The following is an 18164-nucleotide window of genomic DNA, read 5'->3' on the forward strand; positions in this document are numbered from 1 at the left end:
AAACGAAGCTCCTCCTTTCTCTCTCGGGTTTGTCTGTCCGGTCGGTTGTGCATTATTGGGCTCACTACAGGCATCGCGTTCTGACAGCCGGCGCCTGTCACTTCGCAGTGGACGAGTGCCGCTGACCGGGACGTTTTAGGGCTGCTCTAGCGTCGTCCGACATTAGTCGTTGTGGCGTGTTGACCCGGTGCGCTAGGCGCGTCAGCTTGGGGACTGGCCCCCAGTTGTTGAATCGTGCATGAGGCATGGATTCCAGGCATTCGAATTTGGAGTCGTGGGGAGATTACCGGCCACATGAGCCCCTTTCGGCAGACGCGCGAGCCCTGACCCCCGCTCCGCCAGCCGCAGACCCTGGAAATCCTGCTGCCCGTCAACCACCTCCACCACCAACAACTCATTACTTGAAGTCCGGCAGAGTGGCCGACCGGGGCCGGGCACCGGTCCCCTTGTCTGGTGCTGTACTGTACCAGCCTCCCGGCACACTCCAGCGTCCTGCTTATCACCCGGCCAGGGCATCTTTCTGGGGGACCCATCCATCCATCCATCCAGGGGTCTGGCCTTCCGAGCACTCCCCCGCGCGTCCAGCAATGTGATACAAATACACGGCGGCCGGCATGACACCTCCGCCGCCGTGCCGTCCATCCAACCCTCCGTTGTCACTTGACGAGGCAGCTGCGTGTCTGATCTCCCAGGATCCATTCTCGCGCCTGGACACCACACACAACTACGGCTCCGTCAACAGCACCACCACCGCGAACATGGGCGTCCCCGTCGAGCCCGCCATGGTCCACGACCACGAAGGCCTGGCACCCCAGAAGCCTGGTGCCGGCGACACCGCCATTGTCGAGGCCATCAACCTCGAGAAGGACCTGACGTTCCGCCAGGCCATCAAGATGTACCCGGCCTCGATCGCGTGGTCCCTCTTTGTGTCCATCGGCGTCATCATGCTGGCTTTCGACCCGCAGATTGTCGGCAGCATGTTCGCCATGCCTCAGTTCCAGAAGGACTTTGGGTACGAGCGCGACGGCGAGGTATGTTGCGTCATCATTCGCAGTTCCAAGCCATTCGATTCACAGAGACAGGCGCTCACATCTTCTCCCTCACGCAGTACATCATCTCGGCGGCTTGGCAGACGGGCCTCTCCATGGGTAGTCCGATCGGACAACTCGTCGGCGCTCTGGCCTCTGCCTACCCCATGGAGCGTTGGGGCCGCAAGTGGACTTTCTTCGGCTGCGTCGTCCTCACCGCCCTGCTCGTCCTGATCCAATTCTTTGCGCGGTCCATCGAGGTCCTCCTCGTCGGCGAGCTGCTCTGCGGCCTGGTACTGGGCTGCTTCGTCGTCATCGGCCCGACCTACGCCTCCGAGGTCTGCCCCATGTCCCTCCGCGGTTACCTCACGAGCTTTACAAACCTGTGCTTCGTCACGGGTCAGCTGCTCGGCAACGTCGTGACGGCTGTGACGTCGGAGCTCGACACGCACTGGGCGTACAGCATCCCCTTTGCGCTGCAGTGGTTCTGGGTCATTGTCATCCTGCCGGGCATATTCTTCATCCCCGAGAGCCCCTGGTGGCTCGTCCGCAAGGGCCGCATGGAAGAGGCGCGCGCGTCGCTGGGCAAGCTGTCCTCTAAGGGCGTGGACCTCGATGCCGCGCTCGCCATCATCTACGAGACGGACAAGCTCGAGCAGGAGACCGAGGCCGGCAGCACGTACCTCGACACGCTGCGGGGCTCCAACCTCCGCCGTACCGAGCTGGCGATTGGTGTCTATGCGACACAGGTCCTGAGCGGTATCTATCTCATCAACTATGGCACGTACTTCTTCCAGCAGGCCGGTCTGCCGACGCAGTCTGCGTTCTACATGGGTGTCGGTTTCCTAGGTAAGTCTAGTCCGGTTCTTTACAACACAAAGCGTCTCTTTTTCAAATCCTATCCTTATGACCGCACTCACTAACGGACACTCCCCGGGAACAGCTGTTGGATGGGTCTGCACCGTCCTCTCGTGGTTCATCATGGCTCGCTTCGGCCGCCGGCGCATTTTCAACATCGGCCTCGTCGGTCTCATCACCCTCATGTTCATCATCGGCATCCTCGACAGCATCCCCAACCGCCCCGACGGCGTCGCCTGGGCCGAGTCGACCCTGATGCTCGTGTGGAACGGCTGCTACGACCTGTCGGTGGGCCCCATCGTCTTCGTCATCCTGGGCGAGTGCTCGGCCACGCGCGTCCGTTCCAAGACGATTGCCGTGGCGACCGCCGCGCAGGCCGTCGTGGGCATCCTCATGACCATTGCGATCCCGTACATGATCAACCCGGACCAGGCCAACATGCAGGGCAAGCTGGGCTACTTCTTTGGCGGCCTGGGCATCATCTGCCTCGCCTGGGGCTACTTCCGCATCCCCGAGACCAAGGGCAGGACGTACGAGGAGCTGGACATCATGTTCGACCGCGGCGTGCCGGCCAAGGAGTTCAAGGACTACAAGGTCGAGAGTGTCATTGCGGGTGGTGCCGTGCCGCAGTGAAAAGCAGTTGCCATGCGCACAGTGCTCGTGCTGCGCGGTGTTCCGCAGCCCCGGCGTTTTTTAAATATCTGGTCATTCATGGCCTATATATACCCAAGTAGGAGATGAGATGAGAGTCAAGATGGGCTTAACCTCGAATTTGGGTGGCCCCACCACAACCGGTAGATTTAGCGGGCTTATGGATTAATGGGGAGGATGAATAGCTACTCTATCGATTGACTCGCTGCATTGCCTGTCCTTTGTCTCCTTGCGTTGACAATGTGTGGATTTTTACCATACCATTAAGAGGCATGTGATTCGGCGCCACTCAAGTATAGAACGGCTCCTCCCGCCAAGTGATTGATAGTTCGTTGCATCGTGATTGTACCTTTTTTATGGTGGCTTGTGGTGTTGGTCGCAGGGGTCGTCGTCGTTGTAGTAAGCAACCCCAACCTGATCGATCACCAGCCAACACCACCACTCAATCGAGCTGGCCAATCTTGTGTAGCTAGCTGGGCCACCAACGTGGTACAAAATGGGAAACCTCTTATCATGTACGGTACGGGCGGCCCCAACCTCCCCTGCCAGAAGATAAAGATCAACAATGGGGGGTTTTTTTGGGGCCGGGGGCGCGCGGAGACTTAGCCCGGACCGGAGATCGCGGGGCGGCCCTTAAACGGCGGTTCATTTGTTGTGGATCTCGCCGTCGGGAGGTGAGTGGGTTCAATCAGTCCGACCATCCAAAGACGACGATGGATGATGATGATGATGGGACTATAAATCATGCACTTGGATTCGACATATATAAACGACTGCTCGATGCCGCCAGGATAGCGCGAAAAGACTACTGGCAAAAAGACCGTTCTACGAAAATTTCCTTGGCAGCATGCGCAGACGCCGCGGTACTATTCTGACATTAATGAAGTCTTCGTAGCGATAACATTACCACAGTCACGCTGCTGCTGCTGCAAACAGCAAACGTGTTGTAGCAACAAAGCCGAGACGAAGCGAATCTAGACTAAACTAGACACAACCCTCACGGAGGCGCGCAAAGAGCAGCCGCCAAGATTCTCTACTCTATCCGGACGCAGCCTACGCCTGCTGCTGCTGCTGCTGCTGTTGCCGCTACCGCCACCGCTACCGCTACCATCACCACTTCTGTCCAGGCAGCCGACGAGCCTGCCAGAACGGGCAACAACTCTGCCGTCCATCGAGGCTCGAGGCGGTACAGCTCGACGACCACGACGACACCGACTCCCGCAGCGACGACCAGCCTCCAAAGTCCACTCGTGAACAGCAAGAGGAGTAAGAGGAGTAGCCTTAAGATGATTTCGTCCGCTAGTGCCGCCGTAACAGCAGGTCCCAAGATGGTGACCATTGTCGAGCCGGTGAAGGAGTATCACAGCGGTAGTATTGGCAGCATTGGCAACACAGGCAGTTGCAGTGGCAGTGGGCTAGGTATTTCGACTCCGGCCGCCGTTCACAGGCTGAAGATGTCGGGGCTGGGGTCTGGCAACCTAGGGTGAGTTCCTTTTGTTCTTCTTCTTCTTCTTTCGGCGTTGATTCTGTCGGGTATTTCACGTGGTGTTATTTGTGGAAGCCCGTCACTTCCGCGCTGGGCCCGTCAGCAACACAAAGAATAATTTCTCATCCCCCCTCCCCGCCCCCCAGGGGCGGCTAAAAGTAAAATGACTGACATAAAGACCTTCACAATTTTTACGAGAACAACAGAGACCTCCTCAACATCATCAAGATGTACAACGCCGCCCACGCCGCCAGCGAGACCACCAAGATGCGGCGCATCGAGTCCGCGCTGCGGCCCAGCGTGCCCAAGATCGAGGCGTCCGGGCTGTTCCAGCTGTTCTCGGTGGACGAGTGGACGGCGGGCGAGAATGAGGGGAGGAAGATGGTGGGGAGGCTGTATCGGGATTACATGTGGCTGCGGGGTTGAAGTGATGCAAAGAGAGAGATGCGGGACACGGCGAGGGAACTTGGCAGCACAGCGAGCTGATATTTTGCTTGGAAGCACAATTGACGGGTCTTTCTTGAGGTTATATTATGAACAAGTACCAAAATTGATTACCAAGGTCCTACGTAGGCACGCAGTGAAGGTCTCTGCTCTTTTCCAGACGCAGTGTTGCCGGGGTCTGAAGCAAAGACGATTTTGCTTAATTGTTGGACATGACCAGAGTCATTGTTGTCTACTGTGGCCTGGTGCAACGGCCATTGATATCCATCATCACAGGACGTAGCCCTCGTTGAAAGACCTGATCATAGGCACACATTTCAGGCTATCTCAGGAGCAGAGTCACGCCCACGCTAATATTGCAGGGGACTCGCCGCCGCCACTGTGCATTTGGACCACATGCAGCCAAATTATGACAGACTTGGAACGGGCAGAAACAGACGGCCTTGAAAATGTCCTGCCACAATAGGCAGTCAGCCAAGCCAACAAGCCAATCAGAACCGGGAACAGCCGAGAGCGGCTGAGATGCCCTGAGTTTTCCTCTGGCCCCCATCATGTAATCAGGCCATCATGTAAGTAGGCATGATCAGGTCGTCGTTGCAGAATCACGACCGCCTCCGCAGATCGCCTGTAGATCATGGGCAGAACTGTGTCACGCCGGCGCGGTCGGGCCGAATGTGGAGCTCCAGGCACGCCGCCCGGCGTGTCCCGCAGTAGTTCAACTGGAGTTGCATGGCGTGCGGAGCACGGAGCCGAGCTGGAAGAGCGGGGGAAAGCAAAAATGTCGGCGCCGTCCAGTCATGACAAATCTACCGAGCTCGCTTGAACCTCAGCTCCGTCGTCTTTGGGGACTTTCTTGTCAAAGTCTTTCCGCTCACGACTTTCAAGTCTTGCGTATTTACTCACTTCGTCGGATACTCACTTCATCGAGGCTTTGTGTGTAAAGAGACCCCAACATCATATCGTCACAATGGCCCAAGTCCTCCGTCGCCGCAATCCCAGCCCGGACGTAGCCCTCAAGGCCGTCCTGGCTGCCCAGAACCAGACCGAGGCGCAAGCCATTACGAGCCCACCAGACACGGTAAGGTTTTCCTCTCCCACAGCACAGACACGCCAAGAGTCATTCCTCATCGTCTTCAGCACGTGGGAAAAACCACGACCCATAACACATCAGGCGTTGTCACCACGTTGTCCCCAATCATGTGTGCCCATTTGTAACTAACCAGAGAAACCACAACCCCCTTTTCCACTCATAAAAAGACCGAACAAGTCCTCGAGACTTGCAACGCCCTGACCTTTACCCGGTTCACCGCCCAAGACGCCTACGACCTGGGCCAGCTGCTCTACGCGCGGCTGCTGCCCCTCTCGCGCAAGGGGAAGCCCACGGTGATCAGCATCGCGGCCGCCAACACGGAGCAGATCCTGTTCCAGGCCGCCGTCGGGTCGGGCACCCTCCCGGACAACGAGCTGTGGGTGCGCCGCAAGCGCGCGTCGGTCCTGCGCTGGGGCTGCAGCACGTGGCTGCTGCAGTGCAAGTACGCGGGCGACGAGGAGGCGTTCCGCGCCAAGTTTGGGATGAGCCAGGAGCAGGCCGGTCGGTATGCGATCCACGGGGGAGGCGTGCCGATCCGGGTGGACGGGGTCGAGGGCGTGGTGGCGGTCGTCGTGGTCAGTGGGTTGAAGCAGCACGAGGACCATGGGGTCATCTTTGACGTGGTCAAGGAGCATTGGGAGAGTGTCTAGGCAGAGCAGGGACACGGCGGGATGGCTCCGTGAGAGATCAAAACAAGGTTGGGTAACAAATGGGTTACTGTTGACTACTCAGCTGTACTCTCTGTCTGTGGGAAAGCAGGCGAACAGATAAATAAAAAAACCGGTTGAGAATACAGGGTCGCTGTTATTGCAGACAATTAAACTTACAAAGGGAACAATACACAACAAAATTCCATCCCACATGGTTTACCTCACTCGTCCTCACCTTCTTCCTTCTTCACCTCTGCCTTCTCCTCCTCCTCGACGTCCTTGCCAGCCTCGCCCCTCAGCTTTGCCCCCCGGAACGCCTTTCTCAACTCGCACTTGCCCAGATTCCTGCCGCCAGCCTTGCACTCGTCGCACTTCTTGCCGTGGGTGACGAGCAGAATGTGCAGCCCGTACTTGTCCTCGTCTGGCACGCGGGCGTCGAGGTGCGCGTGGGTCTCGTCCCTCGACGCGCCCTGGGGCCGCCACCCGAGCAGGCCCGTGATCCTGTGGACGTGCGTGTCGACGGCGAAGCTCTCCCTGCGCAGGCAGAAGAGCAGCACGCAGCTCGCCGTCTTGGGGCCAACCCCCTGGAACGAGAGCATCTCGGTCATGGCCTCGTCGTTGGTCGCGTCAAAGAGGTGGTCGAGCGAGTACTTGCCGTACCGCTCCTTGGCCTGCCTCAGGATGCTGATGATGACGCGGCTCTTGACGACGCTCAGCCCGCCGCTCTGGATCGCCTTCTGCAGCTTGCCCTCGCCGCCCGCGACGATGGCGTCCCACTGGTCGCTGCCGCCGTAGACTTCGTCCATGCTGAGCTTGGCCCGCGTGCTGTTCTTGTCGCTCGTGTTCTGCGACAGGATCGTCCGCACCAGCGCGTCCAGCACCGACGGCGAGTCGCCGCACCCGGCGCGGTTCGAGGGTGCCTGCAGGTCCTCCTGCTTGATGCGCTCCCGCGGGCCGTGGATCGACGCCAGGATCTTGTGCGCGAGCTTGCACTCCTCGGCTGTCGGGCGCGCAAAGTCGGGAAAGGGCGACTTGTTGGCGTACTGCGTGTACGATTTGAGCTTGCGCGCCTGCAGTGCCTCGGCTTTGGACGGCGAGGCGGTGTCCAGCTTCTGTGGTGAGGCTGGTGACTGCTTGCTGTCCTCATCGTCGTCCTCGGCCTCCTCCTTGGCGTTGCGGCCTCTTCCCCTTCCCCGTGTGGTGGCCTGCTTCCGCGGACTAGGCGTTTCCGCCTTGACCGGCGACAGCATGACAGCATCCCCCTCCCCGTCTCCCTCGGTCTTGATCCGTTTGCCGCGTCTCCTCGTCGCCGACGGTGGCGACGCATGCTGTTCGTCTGCTTCCTCCTGCTTGACCTCGTCCGTGTCCGCAGAGGCCGCACCAGCGCGCCTCTTCCTCCCATTCGCGACCTTGCTCGTCTTTCCGCCGCCTCCGCCGCTATTGTTCTCGGCCTCCTGCTCCGCCTCAAGCTTGACGACCCGCGCGCTGCGCCTGCGTGGTGCCTCCTCCTCCTTCCCCATATCAGTAGCTCCACCACCACCACGCGCTTTCGCGGCGCTCCCTCGTCGCGCAGCAGCAGCCCGCGCCATGACGCTGAATCTAGCCGTCTTATCTTCCTCCCAGTGATGATAATGATGGTTCCGAAAATCCCGCACGCGGAAGGCAGCGGCACTATGACCTATACGCCCCCCACAGCCGCGCGCGCGCGCAAGAGGAACGAAAACAAGTCGGCAGGCCAGGAGGCACCACAACCACCGCGGATGAAGCGTTGTGTGCCGTGGGAAAAACAAAACCTTTCCCGTGCGTGCGTGCGTCCGTCTGTCCGTCCGAGGAACCGTCGCCGCCGCCGCCGTCGGCCTTTGTGGTTGGCACACACAGAGAAAAACAATCTCTGATATACAGCAGTCGGCCCAGGCGCTTGTTCCTAAACCTTAGGAGTGGCGGTGCTGCTTCTGGGACTGATTTTGCGCGCGCCGGTTGCAGTACTCCTCCTCCCGTCGTCGCAGTCACCGTTCGTCACCGTCGTCACTGTCGTCACCGTTGTCGGCGCTTGCTTTTTTCTGTTTCAAAGCTTTTCCCGTGTCTCCGATGATGACGATGATGATGATGCGATGCTGGTGGTGGAAAAGGGACCAGGTCTCTCCGCCGCAGCACACACACACACAAGAAGCAAGTATTCAAGCCGCAGTCGCGTGAGCCCAACCCGAAAAACACCCCTTTTGGAACTGATTGGTGATGGTGGGCGAGCCAAAAAGGAGGGTGGTTTTGTGTGTGTGTGTGTGTGTGTGTGCCGTGTACTGCAGGTTGCTTTTTGTGGTAGCAGGAAGTGGTGTCATAAAGTCCAATATGGGCGCGCCTCCACGCGCGCGTGTGTGTGTGTGTGGTTGATGGAAAATGCATGACGCATGCTATTATTCTTCTCCAAGAACCACCTTCCCACCCACCCGGTCGGTCCCAAGCTTCCCGCAATCTGCGCTAACGCGCACAGGATCTTCAGGGGTCCCCATCCAGCCCCAACACCCCACTTACAGTGATACTCCCCCCAGGGTTCAAATTGCGTTGCACTTCGCGCTGGCCACGTTAGCGTGCTGACATCACCACAAATCACCACGCCTCCGGACGTCTGTATGTCTGCTCACTGAGAACTGCGTCGTTTCTAGACTAAAAGTGTTGTACCAGCTACTCCTAATGTACCATGCTGGACCTTGAGCAGCTTGTGCTTTGACAATCTACAACTGATGCGCACCAACTCCCTAAAAGCAAGTGAATGATTCCCCTTTGAACGCCCTCGCTGTAATCCTTCCTAAGAATCCTTTGAACGCCGCTGAGTTTTGGATTGCTCCATGGCATGTAGCTCCAATAGCATATCCCGTGCCCCTTGGGTTTGCTGGCTTGCTATGAAAAACGAGGATCCTGCCCCTTGCAGGGCCGTCTTGTTCCGTCATCTACCCTGCAATCACCCCTTCTTGACGCTCGTCTTGCGCCCGAGGCCTAGCCACCTCCGCTTTCCCTGCAGTGGAGCGCCATTGTCTCCTTGCGACTCCACATCCGTGCCTTCAAGACCTAGTTTCGCTCTTCCGTCATCGTTATCCGGTTGAGGACCAGCCTCCACATTCACCCCACCCCCGGGACTGTGCTCAAACTCTGGCCGCGGAACGCGGTTTCGCAGAATCGGTGGGGGAGTCGCACTTTGCAGATCTTCTGACATGGTATCAGAAAGGTTGCGGTTCACGGGCCATGGCCGCGGCGAAGGAGGCGGGACACTGCACCGGCCGTCTCGTGGAGCATCTCTGTCTGCAGCGGGCGATGCCGGCGGCTGCGTAGCAGCCCCCGCAAGAGCTCCAGGCGCCATGCTGAGCGAGCCTGCTCTCCTAAAGAATGCATTCAGCCGCCCACGGGTCGTCTGCCCTGCAATGGGCGGGTACTGGCTCTTCTTAGCAGGCTCCCCGGGCTCGCTGTGCTGGCGAAGTGGTTGCATCTTTGGCGGCGAGGTCTGCGTGGCTGTGTCCATGCTGTGGCTCCGGTTCTTGTCACCGCCGATACTGAAACGTCGAGGGCTGCGGAACGGGAGTTTGTCAGTCTTCCTGCCCAGAAAGACGGTCCCGTCCGTGCTGCCAGTCCGCGCATGTAAACTGGAGATCCGATGTGGTGTTGGGGGCGGCGGCTGATTAGGTCCCGGCAGTTGGATCTCTGACACGCGGCGTTCCGTGTTGAGTGCTGCAGACATCTCGTCAAGGGGATCGCGCTTCAGAGCAGCCACTGGTGAGCTCATGACCCCTATGCCGCGCTGAGCACCAAAGATCTGGTCAGGCTGCCATCCGGAGCTGTTCGCAGGGAAGGAGAACAGATCTGGGCTTGATGATCGTTGCTGCTCAACCGGTCGACCGCCTCTCCGTGCTCCAGGGTTATTCGGCTTCAGGCTCTCCTGCATCCAATAGTCCAGATCATCTTCAGAATGAGCATCGGCACCGCCGTCCGAGTCAGAATCAGATGCCCAGCTATTCCCGCGGGCTCGCGTGCTGGACGTGGCCGCGGCAGATTGAGGCCGCGCCTGGGGCTGGCTGGTTGCGCTGAAGCTGGCAATGAGCACGTCAGTGTTGATCTGGGGCATTGCGTTGCCGCTCGTAAATGCCGTCAGCGACGCCAGCTGGCCATTCATGTCCGCAGAAGACTTTCGCATCGGACTCCGCGAGCCGTCCGTTGGTTTGTTGGCCCACTCGGGCGTGTGAATATGTGCATTTGATACAAACTGCCCCGAAAGGCTATCTCCCGAGGTGGCCACGCCTGGATGCTTGCGCAGTACTGAAGATGCAACAGTGTCTGGAGTCGGAGGGAGATTGTGATAGCCACCATGGTCCTTCTGTGGCAAGCCTGACGATGTGTTCACGTGCTGAAGAGTCTCGCGTCCCGCGCGGACGGCTCTCTGATATCGCTGCAGGTCGTTTGCTCTCGAGGGCGATGGCGTCATCACACCCTGACCGCGACTGCTTGGACGAGGAGATCCCATCTCGTATGGTGTAACCTCGGGTCTCCTTGCTTGCCTAGTTTTTGGCAAGGGCGACGAAACATCCATCACTTGGTTCAGTGAGTGCATCGGGACACCGTTCTTCGTCGCAGATCGATCCGGTGAAGTGCTCGCTGTACCAGCGGCTGCACTCCGAAGATCAGCAATACTCTCCTGTCTTCGGCGAGGCGATGCTGCCACTTGTGGACTATCCGCAATGACTTTAACCGTGGGCGGAAGTGCCGAAACGTATTCGTACCCGCTGCTGTCACCATATATGCTTGCGAACGAACTCTCGCTCAGCACGCTTAGGCTCGGGCTAGTAATTCTATTGAGCTCGCTCGGAGCTGCGCTGGCGTCCGAGATGTTCCTCGCGTGCACGAAGCTTCTCCGGTTCGCAAGAACGACATTCCTAAGGTTCTCCGTCTGCTCGCTATGCTCCGACAGAAAGCTCGGCATGCGGGGCAAGTGCTTGAGCTGTGGCTTTGGAGTCATCGATCGGTCGGCATCATTGACATGATTCGGGCTCGGGTGGAGGTATGGCCCGCCAACGTCCACCTGTCGCACCATCTCTCGTTCCAGCGTGAGTTCTTCTACACGCGCCTCGAGTTGCACGATCATCGCGACTGCTTCGCTGATCGCCTTGTCGCGGGCATCGAGTTCGAACTGCAGGTTGTTCACCGTGGTGGTCGCTTCCGCCTTTTCGGTTTCGAGCTCCTCGACACGTCCTTCGAGAGCGGTCTGTCGCTCTCGCCGATGGTAGAGCTCCAGTTTGAGGTCGAAGTTCTGCTTGTGCAAGGTGGAAAGAGCCTGTCAAGGTCAGCATGTTGAATCGTTCCTGATGAACTTTTTCTGGAGCGCTTACCTGTTCCATCTCCTTTACCCCAAAGCCCTTGTGTTCTCCCTGTTCAGCCACGCCTTCTCCGGCAGCCTTCTCCCCCATTGCGGTCGAACTTCTCTGCACTGGCGAGTCTCGGATATTTCGATCGCGGAGATCCCCAACGGAAGTGCTCATGCCAGAATCGGATGGCCGCCGGCTCCATGTGCTGCCTTCCAGCTGGCGCTCACGTTGGAGCCGTTCCTGCAGCAAACTAGACATTGGAGTGACCGCCTGCCGAATATCGTCGCCGGACGCTTTGGTCGCCTGTGAACGTTTCGAGTCGACCGAGTTCTTGCTTCCGTTCGGGTGGTGGTATCGATGAGATGGGTGTGAGCTGCTGGTGGGTGTTCCAGGCGTGGCTGTTGGCGAGAAGACGGCGGAAGACGCATTCCTGGGGGACGATGGCTGGGTGTTTGCACTCGAGAAGCTCGATTGGGAGGCGAGCTTGGCGTGGAGAGGCTGTCTCGCCTGAGCTCTTGCCTCTCTCGGGCACATAGGTGAATCCATGGTCATATTTCTCGCCGATCGCGTGCTGGCTTTACGTCTCGAGCTCCAAGATGGAGATCTATGGCGGGTTGTTGGATCGACAGCGACTCACCGCACCGAGCGAAGCGTTCAAAGCCGAAAGGAGTCTGTGCTCTCCCGGGAAAGTAGCAGATCAAGTATCCATCGACGAAAAAACAACGCCTTCTTCCCCACGGTTCAAGTTGCTGCTTCTGCTTCCAGTGTAGGCTGTTTTTACCGACCTCAAACACTTGCGAAGCTTGTGGCACGATAGCTAGCCCCGATATCGAATCGTGGTGAGGAAGTCGATTCCTGCAGCACACGACCTTGCCGGTGCGCCGTGAATCAAGTCGTGTAGCACTTGCAAATCATGCCCACCAGATCAGTGTTCCGCTCTGTTGTTAACCGAGCAGGACCCAACTACTCTGCAAGAAGATGTGCTTTTCGAAGTCGCGATTGGCGCCGGTACGGGCTGTGTGTCTGCAGGCCAGTGCCAGGCTGATATGTTCCTGCCGCACGTTGTCCCGAGATGTTATGTGTGTCTCAGCCCGACAAGGGCGTTGTTGGACGACCGCCGACTGAAACGAGACAAAGGATGGCAACACCAAGCTTGTGGTAAGCACAGGGTCGTGCCAATGCCACGAAGTTGTTTTGCTGCGGTGCTGGGACGGGTCGCCAGATATCCGGAGGGTTTCGCGCCACCGAGTCGTTCCTATGGTGCTCGGAAAGCTGTTTGGCTCGTCCTTTTTTCCGTAGGAGCTGTGGATTGACCCGGACGGTGGGCAGGGCCGGCGACGCCTTGAGGCACTAGAGAAATGTGTGGCTGACGATAGGCCCTAGCAATGCGACTAGGAGGTGCCTGCGGACGAAGGAATGTGGTGATGGCGTGTTTTTCTAGGTTGGGTAGTCGGAATGGTCAGGATGTTGGGGAAAGGAGGGTAATGCGCCAACACAGACGTAGACGTAAGAGCAAGAGCAGGGACAGGACAGAGGAGGACAAAGAGAGTCTGAGTTTGGCTGAGTGAGCCGGGGTCGGCAGATGAAAGAGGGACTCTGCACTGAAGTGACTGGCCGGGGACCAGGGCCGGGCATCACACCCCCGTCGCCTGTGACGATGCGACGTGACGAGCAAAGAGAGTGGGAGACGAGGAGGGCAGGGCTGCGTGGGCCCGACTGGAGTCGACCGGGGTTGTCGTCAGGCAGTGAGGCGTGCTCGCCCGCCCGTGGAGGACTGACTTATCACGGGCCGGGACAGGGCAGGCACGCAGGCACGCAGTCAGAGTGGCTTGTGGGCGTGCAAGGATTGCCCAGGTGTTGGAGGCTGCTCCTCAGATGTGGACAGACAGCCAGCTGTGTGTGCGAGGCACAACGGGGCAGGAGCAGCCGGCAGAACAAGGTGCTTGCCTGCCTGCGTGCTGCATCTCGCGCCGTGTGGTCTGGTGTGCCTCCTGTGCAGTGCAGTGCACCCTCATCACAACTTGAGACCTGTGGCTTTCGGCCTCTCCTCACAGCAGCACCACCACCACCACCACGCGCGCCGGCGTGGAGCGCGGAGCAGCGCGGATGGGCGGGCGCGCGGGCGGCCCCTGCATGTGCGTTGCGGCGTGCATTGGGCTGCAGTAGCGAGCGCGGGTGAGTGGGTGGGCAACTGGCCGGCCCCTGGCGACCAGGCCCTTGGAGGAGCGTGCTGGGATCTTAATTAATTGCAGCACCGCCGCGCCCTGGGACGGGCTGGGCATAATTGACAATAGCAGATGCAGATCCATCCTACCCCATACCATACCCGACCACAGGGCTGCCGGATTGGACAAACATGCTGTGTGTGATATTGGCCAAGGTGTGGTACGATAGGTCCGTTGGAGCTAGAAGTCAAACAATCGTAACAAGGACGGTGGTCGTAGGTGCCAAGACCGACATTTAAACATCATCAGAAACACCGGAGGCAAAGCCTCCCAGCTGCGACTAGTTATAGTACTGTGCGGAGTCAAACCACGGCTGCCTTTGGCCCAGAGCCCGGGGCCCAGGCTGCTTACGCTACGAACCGCGGTTCCGGGCCTTAATTGTTGATACGACGAGCCCAAGTGCCCATCGCGCCGGACCAGCTGGTGGGCCAAGCCGTTCCACAGCCACGCAAGACCACTTTGTACATCGTGCACTGGCGCGGCCTCTAGCGCAAACCATCTTTCGCGTCCCGCTCGTTGGCGTCTTCTCGTCTGCCCAGTGTGCTATTCATGGACTTGCAGAGTACTGATGGCGGGCGGGACAACCCGCACGGGTCCTAGCTGTTGGACAAGGCAAGAGCTTTCTGATTGCTCACTCAAGCTACGGGCTAATATTTGTCATCCATTTAGTACAGTACGTACGTGCCGTGTACACACCTGGCTCAATCGCACAGGGAAATCCAGCTACGGTCGCGCAACGCTGGAGGTTACCACCGTTGGTCGACGGTGCTGGACCGTCGTGGGCCAGAGTGTTGCTGCTGGGGGTCCGCCCTGCCGTTATTCTTTGTACCCATGTCTTGCTCCACCGTTTCCTCATTGTTCCGTATGCCGGTATCCCTGCCTGCCATGTTCAGGCCCAGGCCGGCGACGCCCATGCTCCCGGGGTCGACCCGGGAGAACGAGTACTCGGTGTTCACTGTATTCTGGTACAGCATCTCGTCATCCTCGTGAGTTCCTGCCATCATGTTCATTACACTGTTGTCTGCAAATGGATTTCCTGTGAGACTGGAGCGGCCGAGATGATCGCCACCCATGGCTGCACCGGTTGACCCTGCTGCTGCGAACGAGTATGAAGTCGGGCTCAGGTCCATCTCGTCGGGCATGCCAATCGCCGCACCGGTCAGCATTGAAGACATGGTCGGTAGAGAGTCGTCCTCAAGCTCAACTACGGCGTTGTCGACAGCCTCGGCGGTGTTGCGGTGTTGTGGCATGGATCCTCCAATGCTCGTTCCTGCAAACGCGGCAGGCAGACTTCCCAAGCCGAAAGCAGCTGGGTCTGTGATCCCGTTGAAGGGTATGGTCGGGCTGAGTGAAGCCCTCATTGCACCTGGCGACTGCTCGACAAGCATGAGCAGCTTTTCCGCAAACATCGTTCGGCTGTTGGGGCTTGAGCTCAATGTCTTGACGAAAAACTCGAGCGGGTCAATCGTCGGTGCCCACCTGCCCCCACGATGGCCTGCGACAAGGACGCCCATGTCACCTCCGCCCACGTAGTCCATGCCGGCGATGCCACCCTCGGCCGCACCACCACCGAAGGGCACACCCGGGCTCTTCGGCCCAGACTCGTATGCATTGAGGACGTTTACACACCACGTGCCAATCTCGAAAATCTTCTCCATGATCCCCATGCCGTGAACCTCGACGGCATGGCTCGGCAGGGACTGCAAAATGGCGGCTGTGTCTTTGGCTATACTGAGCGGGTATGAGAATGTCATGCTTTCGTCTGCAGGAGCGGTCGATAACAGCCCCTGCCGGAATGAGGACTGCCACACAATAAGCCGGAGCCACTGCTGTGTCATCAGGAGATCCGCCTTCTGTATATCTGTTGGCTCGGGCTCCTCTGTCGAGTCCATACTGCCGTCGGGACTGTTCGAGCCCATCGAAGCAGTGGCTGTCCGGCGACTGATCGCGCTGGAACGTCTCCTCGAAGGCCGGAGCAGGAAGTCTAGTGGGTGTGCAAGCAGTTGCTGTAGGTTCAGATATGTTGTGGCAGACACCTGCGGATCGCTGCCGTCATTCCATGCATTGACAAAGCTTTCATCGAGCGGGATATAGCTTCTCACTAGTTTCAAGAAGCCGGTGTGGATGTCTCTGCTCTCATACGCATGACCGTGTGCTGGCAGACTTGGTGTCTTCCTCAGAGTCAGTGGTTTGTTGCGTAGGATGGCGAAGCTCCGTTCCGTCACATATAAGATCCAGAACACTCTCCTCCGACATAGCGTCTCTTCGGGTGAAAGTCCATGGTACGTCTTGTCATCATCGAGGCCCATGTCCATGGCCAAGGTTAACGCCTCCCGCAGGTAGTACCAGCTCTTACGATTCTGGTTGATCTCGAAAAAGCTCGTGCTCAGCCAGAAACTGGAGATGACAGCGGAGAGAGATGCGTCCTCGAGGAAGTCGTACTCCTGGCGCACGGATATGCATTCGTCGAGGAAGAACTTTCCAGCCAGCTCCCAATTCGGCGCACCCGGAACGGCGAGCGATTTCCCAGACATGTGGAATGAGGTAAGAGCAGACATGGCGTAGATGAGGTTCTTCTCAGGTGCGCTCATGGGTCGCGAAATGATGGTACGGACTGCCGGCATATAGAGAATGGGCATGATTGGATAGATGTGGTCGTAGTATAGATCAAGACACCGCGGGATGAGGTGTGTGTAATCGCGGCTGTTCGGCCGGAAAGCATCGGTAGTATATGGCGATGTGGGCTCCGATGATGTACGGCGAAGCGCGGCCGGGGCACCACCAAGGTCAAAGCCTGGCATGAAGGGGGGCGGTATTGGTGGTGTGATTTGAGGCACGGGCACCGCCGGTGGCGGGAAGTAACTGGCAATTTCTGCAGTGGGTGACGAAGGCCCAGTAGGTGCGCCTGAAGTCGGCGCCGACGAGTCGAAATAGAGTGAGCCATCGTAGTAGTCGACGTCTTGCAGGCCGATGGCGCCCGGACCCAGATAAGATGGTTGACCTAGGTAGAAGGGCTGCCCTTGTCCTCCGCCCTGACTGGTGAAGCTGCCGCTTGACGCTGGGCCTGATGTCTGCTTGTCGCTCTCTCTAAGCTCGTCAATGACACGGCCATGTCCGCGTTTGGGACCTCGCTTCTTGGGGACATGGTCTCGCTTGCAGGTCAGAGTGGCGTGAATGCACTGCTGACAGGGAATGTTGCCGTCGCATCTGATTCCTAGTAACGAGGGAGGGTCAGCATCGAAGTTGGAAAAAGAATTCCTACAAGAGAATGATACGGTAAAGGACGCTCAAGCGCGCATCGAAGGCCATTTTCAACGGGGAAACCATGGTCAAAGTGCACATCAGAGTGCAGTTGCTGGAAGGTCAAGGCCGGTGCTGACGGTGGCTTTCAGGGATGTGGGGAAGGAGCAATGCCAGTCCGAACATTACTGAGCCCCTATGAGTGTGACTGCACACCGATATCCCCCAACATGGCGAAATGCACAAACAAAACCCAACTCGAGGAGAATGTCGACTCACTTCTGCGCCTGCAATGGTCACAGACGATTCTCTTGTGCTGACCAGCAGCAGCACCAGCCGCCGACGAGGCCTTTGTCGTGGTCGGCGATGTCTTGGCTGCCGCCGACTGCTGCTGCTGCTGTGCCGCACCGGCCCCCGATGATGCGGCTGAGGTGGGTGGTGGAGTTGATCGGCGCTTGCGCGAGCGCGCGGGGGATGTTGACAACTTGAGGCTGTCGCTGCTGCCGTGGCTGTTACCCAAGCCCTCCCCACCGCCGCTGCCCGTGTCGATGCTGAGCTCCTGCTTGACGAAGCCTGCGCGCGGGGGCGAGGTGGAATACGGTGGAGGGGAGCTGGCGGACGAAAAGTACGAGTCGAGCGTCGACGACGAGAAGTCGCGCTGCATGGTGCCTGTGACGATGGGAGGGAGCTACCTCCGCACGGCCAAGGGGACAGGCGCAGCACGCGCGTGCAGGCGGACAGGCAGGCGGGACAGTTAGCTGGCAGAGTGTCTAGCGCCGGCAGGGTATCCGGCCTAGGAGAGCTGTCCGTCCAGTCTCAAGGAGTGCCGGTGTCGATCGTCGTCCTTTAGTCCCAGGGCATATGTCGGCAGGCGAGTGCTGGCAAGAAGGCAGAGGGCGGAAGGTGTGCAGGCGTGGTGGGAAGTTCCAGCGCAGATTCGAGCGAGAGAGAGCCCAGAGGGGAAGATGGGAGGAGGGGGAGATTAGCACATGTATGTGAGGAGACACGGGCAGGCGCTGGGGGGCAGTAATGCAGGGCAGCGGGCGATTGCTGTTGTCGTCGTCGTCGGTCGAGGCAGCCGTTGTGCAGGCTGGCTTGGACAAGCGCGAGTGTACCAGAGGCTTCCGCTGGCCCATCTAGTGCTGCA

General features: G+C 58.8%; 6 protein-coding genes across 6 annotated transcripts; 2 read left to right on the top strand and 4 right to left on the bottom strand.

The window, feature by feature from the left end:
* The first annotated feature begins 406 nt into the window (after nt 1-406).
* B0I36DRAFT_334238 (maltose permease) lies at nt 407-2806 on the top strand. The gene is made up of 3 exons (XM_046155322.1): nt 407-1031; nt 1109-1877; nt 1972-2806. Exons 1-3 carry the CDS (start codon nt 615-617, stop codon nt 2517-2519), a joined length of 1734 nt encoding a protein of 577 aa, XP_046007511.1. The 5' UTR covers nt 407-614; the 3' UTR covers nt 2520-2806.
* Nucleotides 2807-3272: 466 nt separating this feature from the next.
* Nucleotides 3273-4367, bottom strand: B0I36DRAFT_334239 (uncharacterized protein; the record flags this gene model as incomplete). Its single annotated transcript, XM_046155323.1, has 1 exon — nt 3273-4367. A coding segment is annotated over exon 1 (301 nt), but the record flags the coding sequence as incomplete, so codon positions are not given.
* A 1067-nt stretch (nt 4368-5434) lies between these two features.
* On the top strand, nt 5435-6207 carry B0I36DRAFT_353984 (uncharacterized protein; the record flags this gene model as incomplete). The annotated part of the gene is made up of 2 exons (XM_046157255.1): nt 5435-5545; nt 5725-6207. The coding sequence occupies 2 exons, from the start codon at nt 5435-5437 to the stop codon at nt 6205-6207; spliced, it is 594 nt and encodes a 197-aa protein (XP_046007513.1).
* Nucleotides 6208-6428: 221 nt separating this feature from the next.
* On the bottom strand, nt 6429-7457 carry B0I36DRAFT_251545 (DNA glycosylase; the record flags this gene model as incomplete). The annotated part of the gene is made up of 1 exon (XM_046150622.1): nt 6429-7457. The coding sequence occupies one exon, from the start codon at nt 7455-7457 to the stop codon at nt 6429-6431; it is 1029 nt and encodes a 342-aa protein (XP_046007514.1).
* Nucleotides 7458-9163: 1706 nt separating this feature from the next.
* B0I36DRAFT_353986 (uncharacterized protein) lies at nt 9164-11810 on the bottom strand (the record flags this gene model as incomplete). Its single annotated transcript, XM_046157256.1, has 2 exons — nt 9164-11521; nt 11577-11810. 2 exons carry the CDS (start codon nt 11808-11810, stop codon nt 9164-9166), a joined length of 2592 nt encoding a protein of 863 aa, XP_046007515.1.
* A 2713-nt stretch (nt 11811-14523) lies between these two features.
* On the bottom strand, nt 14524-17801 carry B0I36DRAFT_435164 (uncharacterized protein; the record flags this gene model as incomplete). Its single annotated transcript, XM_046162749.1, has 2 exons — nt 17297-17801; nt 14524-16991 (listed from the first exon to the last, which is right to left on the bottom strand). The coding sequence occupies exons 1-2, from the start codon at nt 17679-17681 to the stop codon at nt 14524-14526; spliced, it is 2853 nt and encodes a 950-aa protein (XP_046007516.1). The 5' UTR covers nt 17682-17801.
* Nucleotides 17802-18164: the final 363 nt, after the last annotated feature.

The sequence above is a fragment of the Microdochium trichocladiopsis genome (assembly GCF_020744255.1).
Source record: "Microdochium trichocladiopsis strain MPI-CAGE-CH-0230 chromosome Unknown B0I36scaffold_10, whole genome shotgun sequence".
NCBI lineage: Eukaryota > Fungi > Ascomycota > Sordariomycetes > Xylariales > Microdochiaceae > Microdochium > Microdochium trichocladiopsis.